At 43.0% G+C, this 8699-nt stretch overlaps 1 protein-coding gene across 1 annotated transcript; it reads right to left on the bottom strand.

Moving 5' to 3' along the window:
- Positions 1–2224: 2224 nt before the first annotated feature.
- On the bottom strand, positions 2225–3674 carry LOC139354294 (uncharacterized). The gene is made up of 4 exons (XM_070998514.1): positions 3275–3674; positions 2801–3175; positions 2486–2706; positions 2225–2425 (listed from the first exon to the last, which is right to left on the bottom strand). The coding sequence occupies exons 1-4, from the start codon at positions 3672–3674 to the stop codon at positions 2225–2227; spliced, it is 1197 nt and encodes a 398-aa protein (XP_070854615.1).
- Between the last annotated feature and the right edge of the window lie 5025 nt (positions 3675–8699).

Below are 8699 nucleotides of genomic sequence, written 5' to 3'. Positions count from 1 at the left end.
GCATAATTCGATCCCAATATTGGCCTATTGGGGGGAGGAAGACGGTTATGAAGGCGGTAAACAAATGTATTAGATGCTTTCGAATGAAGCCTCGAGTATATCATGGCAAATCTTCCAAAGAAGCGACTTGGTGGATCTCATGCGTTCGAAGTCACTGGCATTGACTTTTGCGGGCCATTTTTCTACAAGTCAGAGGCGCGAAGCAAGCCTCCAGCAAAATGCTACGCTTGTGTCTTCATTTGTTTCGCCACGAAGGCTATTCATTTGGAGTTAATCAAGGATCTCTCACGGTATCGTTTCTACATGGCCTCAAACGTTTTATATGCACTAGAAGAAGGTCGCGGCAGATTTGGTCTGATAATGCAGCCAACTTTGTTGGCGCTCGCAATGAGCTGCTCGAACTAAGGCGCCTACTCCTCAGCAGTGATCACCAGAGAGCTACGTTGGACTTTTGCCTAACGGAGACTATTGATTGGTGTTTCATTCCTCCTACGTCGCCATACTTTGGCGGTCTTTGGGAAGCGGTTGTGCATCATTTCTTCCGCGCTGTTGGCACTGCTGTTTTAGCCTTTGAGGAGTTGCGGACCTGGTGTGTCACATTTCGGCGATTGTTAATTCTCGATTTCAGACAACCCAGCTGATCTGGATGTATTAACCCCAGCATATTTATTGAATGGTGGTCCGCCTTCCTCTTTCGTCGAGCCGGATGTGGCCAGTCTTAACTTCAATCGCTTGGATGGATGGATGCGTGGCTTTCTTCCAGCAGATCTTATGGTCCCGATGGAAGGAAGAATATTTAACATCCAGCAGCACTCCAAGTGGCGCACCCCAAAACTTGGCCTGGTTGTCGATGACTTAGTTCTGGTCAAGGACGAAAACTTGCCTCCCATGAAGTGGCCCCTCGCCAGAGTGATCGAGCTTCTGTTCGGTGGAGATGGGGTTGCTCAAGTTGCCGTTCTGAAGACAGCATCAGGAGTGACAAGGCGAGCAATAAACAAGCTGTGTCTGCCACCCCTTAAGGATGATGTCGAAACCCAGGCTTCACGCAGCCGCAGCAGCTAATTAACGTCTTGGCTCTCTCCCTATCTAGCTCTCTCGTTTTTTGTGTACTTGCATTCTTGGGCCCAGCATTCGGCTGGCTGTCCCTTTGTAAAATCAATACGAATTCTGATCTCGACATTAAATGCACTCTCGTCTCGTCTGCTTTACTCTCTTTCGCTAATAAATTGTTAACAAGCATAAAGCAACCTGAAATTCGGATTTGTTAATTTAGAAATAACTAATAAAAAAGCTTATTAGTTCAACAAACATATCAAGCCGGCTGTGCAGACTGGTACGGATCGCTACATCCAAATCAAAAGGAAGCTGAGCCCCCCAATTTCTCAACGCAAAGTAACCCGGGGCAATGCTAACCTAGCTGCAACAGAAACTCCCACGAACTCAATCCGATTTAAAATCTTGGCACACGCCTATGGAGTTGAGGCGGCCGAATCTACTGAAGTCGAGAAAAGGAAGCCAAAGCCTCCGCCTATTTATATACGAGAAAAAAGTTCCAATGCTCTTATCAACAAAATTATTGAGCTTATTGGCCAGGATAGCTTCCACATAATAAGCCTTGTAAAGGAAAACATTCAGGAAACAAAAGTTCAAATGAAGTCTGAAGATAATTACATAGTGTTATCGAAATATCTTACCGAGAATAAAAATAACTTTTACAAGTATCATCTAAAAAGCAGCAACGGCCTGCAAGTCGTACTTAAGGGCATAGACTCCGAAGTAACGCCTGCAGAGATAACAAAGGCGCTAACAGAGAAGGCATTTAGCGCTAAGATAGTCTTCAATATCTTTAACAGGGATAAAAAGCCGCAGCCACTCTTTAAGGTTGAGCTCGAACCAGAAAATAAGCCCCTGAAGAAATACGATGTGCACCCTATATACAATCTTCAGTTCCTGCTGCACCGCCGAATTACATTTGAGGAACCGCACAAACGCAATGGTCCGGTACAATGGGCAAACTGCCAAGAATATAGCCATCCAAGGTCAAACTGTTTTTAAAAATTTTTTTTTCATTTATTACCTACACGTATATACAGGATAAAGATAAGTACAGGCAACAGGAGTAGGGGGCCGTGGTTGCGCGGTATCACCGCAAGGTATTGCTTCGCGCAATGGTAGCCGCCTAGGCTGTAGCTTCTCTCCGCTCGTTATCGTTGCGACGCAGCGTTCACAGTACACTCGCTGCGTAGGCTGCCGTCGCTTCCCAATTCACCTCATTCAGCAGCATGATGGGCACAAAAGTTTCTAGCCGAACTCTTGCCCCGGTGGTCTCCATCAGTGTTTGGCGGTCGTAGCCAAAGCGGCCACATTCAAAGAGGACATGCTGAGCGTCCTCAACAATCCCACTGCCGCAATCGTGTCCAAAGCGCTTAAAGAAGCTTCGGTAGCAACCGTGTCAACTCAGCGCCTGCGAGAGGTAAAAATCTACCTGGCCGTGCTTCCTGTTTAACCAAAGCTCTATGCTGGGGATGAGCTGGTGCGTCCAGCGTCCCTTGCTGGAGTTGTCCCAGGCTGCCTGCCAGTTGTCGACGCTCTTCATCCTGGCACTCCTCTTCACCTCGGTCTTGGCTCTGTGGTTCGTCTGATCGTCAGCTAGGGCCGCGCGAATCTCCTTGGCCTCCCGCACCAGTTCACATAGGAGAACTTGGCCTGCAATGAAAATCGCTGGGTCGTCCGAGATCGTCCTAAAGGAACTCGATATTCTGAAGGCGGTACGTCGAGTTAACCCCTCGGATGTAGCTACTTACAGCCGTAGCCTCGGCCCACACCAGAGCAGCGCACAACAACTGCGACTTGACAACGGTCACGAGAAGCATACGTCTGTCCTGCTTCGGTCCCCTGGTGTTCAGCAGGATCCTGCAGAGCGATCCTGTGGTCTCACTTGCCTTTCTATTTACGTACTCTAGGTGTTCGCGGTATAAGAGGCGGGTGTCCAGCATGACTCCCAGGTATCCGATCTGCGCTGACTCCACTGCTTTCCTGCTTGATATCAGCAGCGCTTCAGTTTTGTGTGATGCCAGCTCTAGGCCCGCCACTGAGAGCCACTCCTCCACTGCTCGAATTGCGCAGACGCAATCCGTATGTTCAGCGTGACCACTAGACAATACTTCTTCGTCATCTGGTACCAGCGATGGCTTTAGAAGCAATGTTGGTGACCCTTTCTAGTCCAGTGTCGATTTCCCTTTCCGGAAACCGTATTGGTTGGAAGAGAGTCCACCGGCTTCCTCCATAGCAGCGTTAAGCCTTGTTGCAATGACCCTTTCGAAGACCGTGCCTATGGTGTCCAGCAGGCATATGGGCCTGTAAGAAGAGGCTTCACCCGATGTTTTCCCTGGCTTTGGCAGGAGCAGAAGTTTTTGGCGCTTCCACCTGTCGGGGAAGGTCCCTTCCAGCAGGCACGTGTTGTAGAGCGATACGAAGATGACTGCAACTCGAAAAAAAAGGGCGGCAACTGCGGTGGCAATCATCACACTGCTAACTATAGAGGTTGCCCAGTATATAAGGAGCTGAAAGGCCGCATCCACCAGAGAGGAATTACAAATTAAAACGTTGATAGCCTCCATATCAAACCCTGAAGTCTTCTTCTCGACTGCAGCCAGGTCCTCACTTGGACCCATACACTCTGACAAAAATGTGGCATACGCAAGCGCTTTAAATTCAGGACTGGCTACCCCTGCCTCAAAAGATTCATTTCTGCAATCAGCATACCAAGAACCGAACACGGCTCAGCATCATCAATCGCCGGAGCAGCCAAAAAGCTACTTTGAAGCTATTATATGCAGCCTACAACAAAGGATATTCACAAATTGGGACTGGAATTCTAATCAGAAGCCGTATTAAGCAACACTATCATAACAAGTTTGCTAAAACATACAACTAAATACTAGCAACCAACTTACACTAGCCGCCGTATACTGCCCCCCTCGCTTCACTATAGCTGAAGATGAGTTTATGCAGTTTTTCAACTCACTAGGAGATCACTTCATAGCAGCAGGAGAGCTTGTTCTTGGCTTTGATAATTGCTTTATAGAGCTGCTTTTCTTTTGGAGTCACGAGACGATCTACCCGATTTAATAGACTTTGCGATTACCAAAAATATTCCTAAAAATGTGATAAGCGCCGAATGCCTTTCGGATCTTTCATCTGATCACTTGTCTGTCCTGTTTATTCTACTCCGTCATCCAGGAACAAGTACAGAAAGTATATTAGCTCACACATTCAGCTAAGTCCTCATCTCAACGATGAAGCCGGCGTAGACAGCTTTGTTAATTCACTGGAGTCTGTACTCGTCTTTGCAGCTCGAGCCTCAATACCTCAAACTATAAATACACAAAGCAATAAAAAGAAGACAAATCTACAAATCAAACAGCTCGTCCTCGAAAAGCATCGCTTACGTCGAGAGTGGCAATTCCAAGGATCGCCATCTGGTAAACAAAGCTTAAGACATACCTCTCGTCAAATTACTACAGCTCTACAGCAAGAAGAAGCATATGTCCACCGCCACTACATAGAGCAATTGTCAACTTCTAGTAAAAAACACTTACTATGGAGAGCTCACCCAACTCTGAGCTCACCGAAAGAAACCGTGATGCCTATTAGAAATCCCACAGGCGGCTGGGTGCGCAGCGATGCAGACAGAGCCAGCACGTTTGCCAACCACCTTAAAAATGTCTTCCAACCAAATCCTGTCACTAGTGCGTTTACTTTGCCGACTTTACCATATGATTTCGCCCAAACGAAATCGTTAACATCATCAAAAATCAGCTGAATCAGAAAAAATCCTCGGGCTGCGACCCATAACTCCCAAACTGATCATTGAGCTCCCATATTGCGCCGTTTGCATTTACACCCAGCTTTTCAATGCCATCGCAAAACTTGTCCACTATCCAGTGAGATGGAAAAAGTCAATGATAATAGTGATAGCAAAGCCGGGAAAAGACTACACAATCCCGACGTCGTATAGACGTATAAGCCTACTTTAATGCTTATCTAAACTCTTTGAAAAATGCGTATTGACTCGGATAAACGCATACCTAAGACTCCAGGAAGGAATCCCGTCAACAATTGAGCAGGACAACCGGATAACATCTGAAATTCGGAACGCGTTCGAAAAACGAGAGTACTGTACTGCCATATTTTTAGATGTCTCTCAAGCATTTGATAGAGTCTGGCTAGAAGGTCTAATGTTCAAGATCAAGACAATGATCCCCTACAACACCCACAAGCTCCTAGAGTCTTACCTTTACGAGAGAAAATTAGCTGTGAGGTGCAACACTGCTATATCTGATGATTTCACTGTTGGAGCTGGAGTTCCTTAAGGTAGTGTGCTAGGGCCAACATTATATGTCCTCTACACAGCAGACATCCCGACAAGCACACGACTAACAACATCTACGTTTGCTGATGATACAGCTATTCTTACCCGCTTAAAAACCCCGATGCAAGCCACTGCGCAGCTAGCTCTTCATCTGGTCGGTGTTGAAAATTGGCTATCAGATTGGCGAATTAAAGTGAACGAACACCCTGAACAGGCAAAACTACCCGCCGCTTACGTTAAACAACACTCTACTCCCACAAGCAAACGAAGTGACAAATCTAGGAGTTCACCTCGACAGAAGACTCACATGGCGCCGGCACATTGAAGCCACAAGAACACACCTAAAGCTAAAAGCCAGCAGCCTTCATTGGCTTATCAACACTCGGTCTCCCCTTAGCCTTGAATACAAAGTCCAGCTGTATAACTCGGTACTAAAACATACGTGGATGTACGGCTCCCAGTTATGGGGGAATGCCAGCAATAGCAATATTGACATAGTCCAGCGAGTTCAGTCGAAGATCTTGAGAACAATCACCGCAACAATCTGTCGCAATGACTTACCCGACTTGATGGACGGTCAACCAGAATGCAGTCTTAGTATACTGTTAGTTAAATTTTAATGTTAAGATTCGTCAACTTACTGGAAGTCTCAAAATTAAGAGAAGATTCAATAAATAAAAGCAAAGTTCATAAAAAAAAATGGGAGTTCATGCAAGACAATGACCCAAAGCATAATTTTACAAAAATGGTTCCGGGACCAAAAAATATATGTAATGGTCTGGCCAGCTCAATCGCCGGATCTAAATCCGATTGAGCACTTATGGGGACACCTAAAACGCCGAATTGGAAACTGCAAAGCCCCAAATAAGGAAGCATGGTGCAAAAAGTTCAAGGCGAGTGGTACGCTATTTCTCCTACAACTTGTGCCAATCTTGTACACTCTATGCCTCGCCGATGCCTTGCAGTATTGCAATGTAAAGGCAATACTTTTAAATATTAGTTTAGAAGCCATAATAGCTTAAAAAAATAGTGTTTATGAAGTTTCAACGTTTTGTTTCTAACATTTTTTCCAGGGAAAAAAATTAAAATTAATTCTTATTTGTGTGGACTTAACACGATATCTTTTTGTTCCTTATTATAAAACATACTTAGGTATATGTTAAAAAAAATATATATGAGATATATCTACATTGTTTTTTTATGAAATTTAAAAACAAACCGAAAGCGAATAAGTTTGGTCAGGTTAAGGGCACACAATAAATGCTCCTTACAAACAAACAGACAATTGTTACGTCCGTAATATAATTAAAAATTAATTAACAATTATTTTATTGGTCCACGATAAAATATTTCCAGTCAAAAATTTTCTAAAAATTGTGATCTATACTCGTAAAACCTTCTCCAAACACTGCAGTGTGACCGTATATTTTCACGGGTTCAAGTTGGTTCCTAAATTACAAATTGGTACTCTAAATTTAAAAGCTAGTAGCGAAGGGCATTCCATTGTTTCGAAATCCCCACTGTAACGTACATCCACTAAATAAAAAAACTAGGGCTGGATGTTACGGACGGGTTAGAGCGTACGCAAAAATGTCAGTCGGCTTTGGCTCGTTGGCTAGTGGGGTGGATCTTTGCTTTAACCTGTCAATGCCTATTCGATTTTATTATCAAAACTCGGACTGCGTGCAAAGACAAACCAAAACTAAGGCCGGGGAGAGAAAGCACTACTACACTTGGTCTACTGTCGGGCGTATCGAGCGTATCGTCGATCGAGTCTACCGCATTTCCACCTCAGTTGTTAAAGAGGCGGCATTAACCCCACCCTTCCATTGGCCATTCCATAACCCTTTTCCTTCCCTCAGAACGGCCCCTTCGCGGTTGCGGCTTTACGGGGGTCTCATGTCCGCCGAGGACAAACACTTAATTTACCACATAATAAACATTTTAGTTACCAACAAACAAATTAAGATCCTAGCAAAATGAATATCGCCCAAACTAAGGACTGAAACTAACATTGAGTATAAGGGGACAGTATAGAGATAATAAAAAGATAAAAAATCATAATATAATAAATAGCATAAAATATAATAAATAGCTTAAATAATTTCTTATTAATAGGGGTTTATACGATAAATGTAGCTTACAAATATTTCTATTATTTACTTAAAACCTTTCTTTGTTTTAGTTTAGATTCGTATTTACTTTACTTTACGTTACAATATCACCGTTCTCATTTGCATGCCAAATCAAAACTTTGTGCGCAGTCGCAAAGGCTATTTACGATAATGGCGCGTTAAGTGGGTTTCTGCTGCTCAAAATCTACGGTATTGGGTCTCACTCAACTTCTTGATTATCCTTACTTTTTCATATTTTTTTGCCATTACATAAACAGGCAGCATTACATGTACGGTAAAAAAATTGACTTGGCAAATCTCAATAAGTTTTTGTTTGATTTCCAGTAGCACGCTCACACCACATAATAAAAATTAAAAAAGAATTTGAATACTATAAAATAGTTTATATAAAACAAACGCTCACCTATTTTTCAGCTGCATCCTCGAAGATAGCGCTTTTTCCGAAGTCAACTTAAAAAGCTGCGAAAAGAACAAAGTGTCTTTGGGGACACAGGCGCTATTTCACTTTTTCATTTTTTTTTTAAATCTGCTTTTCATTATACTTTTGCAGAGGTTATATTGATTTCAGTCAGAAGTTTGCAACGCAGTGAAGGAGATGTTTCCGACCCCATAAGTATATATATTGTTGATCAGCATGACTAGACCGGTCGATCCAACCATGTCCGTCTGTCCGTCCGTTTCTACGGAAACTAGTCTTCCAGTTTTAAAGCTATCGGGCTAAAACTTTTCCAAGAGTCTTATATCTTTTGCAGGTAGCATATACGTCGGAACCAGCCGGGTCGGATAACTATATCTTATAGCTCCCATAGGAATAATCGTAACAAAAAATGTTTTAAAATTATATCTTTGGTGTTTTTTAGCATATAACCTACTAAGCTTGGAAATAACATTTTTTAATTAGTTTTGCTCAAAATTAAGTTTTATCAAAATCGGACGATTTCGGCAACCCGAAGCTTATATACCCTTGCAGCTAAAATTATTAAATTTATAAACACAAAATATGATATTCCCAATAGTATAAGATAATATGTCAAAAAACACCGAAGCTATAATTTGTTTCATATTATTTTCCTACCAATTTTCCGATCGTTCCTATGGCAGCTATATGATATAGTCGTCCGATTTTGATAAAATTAAATTCGAAATTCAGAACTACTTAAAAAATGTTATTTCCAAGCGTAGGAGGTTAT

The sequence above is a fragment of the Drosophila suzukii genome, assembly GCF_043229965.1.
Source record: "Drosophila suzukii chromosome 2 unlocalized genomic scaffold, CBGP_Dsuzu_IsoJpt1.0 scf_2c, whole genome shotgun sequence".
Taxonomy (NCBI): domain Eukaryota; kingdom Metazoa; phylum Arthropoda; class Insecta; order Diptera; family Drosophilidae; genus Drosophila; species Drosophila suzukii.
The sequence above is the reverse complement of the archived record's forward strand: the minus strand, read 5'-3'. Positions and strand labels throughout refer to the sequence as shown.

Excerpts from the sequence above, each read along its gene's own strand:
- LOC139354294 (XM_070998514.1), bottom strand. The coding sequence starts at position 3,674 with ATGGGTCCAAGTGAGGACCTGGCTGCAGTCGAGAAGAAGACTTCAGGG. Across the intron at positions 2,707-2,800 it reads GGCCGAGGCTACGGCTGTAA|GCCAAGTTCTCCTATGTGAA; the intron begins GTAGCTACATCC and ends TTTTCATTGCAG. Across the intron at positions 2,426-2,485 it reads TAAACAGGAAGCACGGCCAG|CGCTTTGGACACGATTGCGG; the intron begins GTAGATTTTTAC and ends AGCTTCTTTAAG.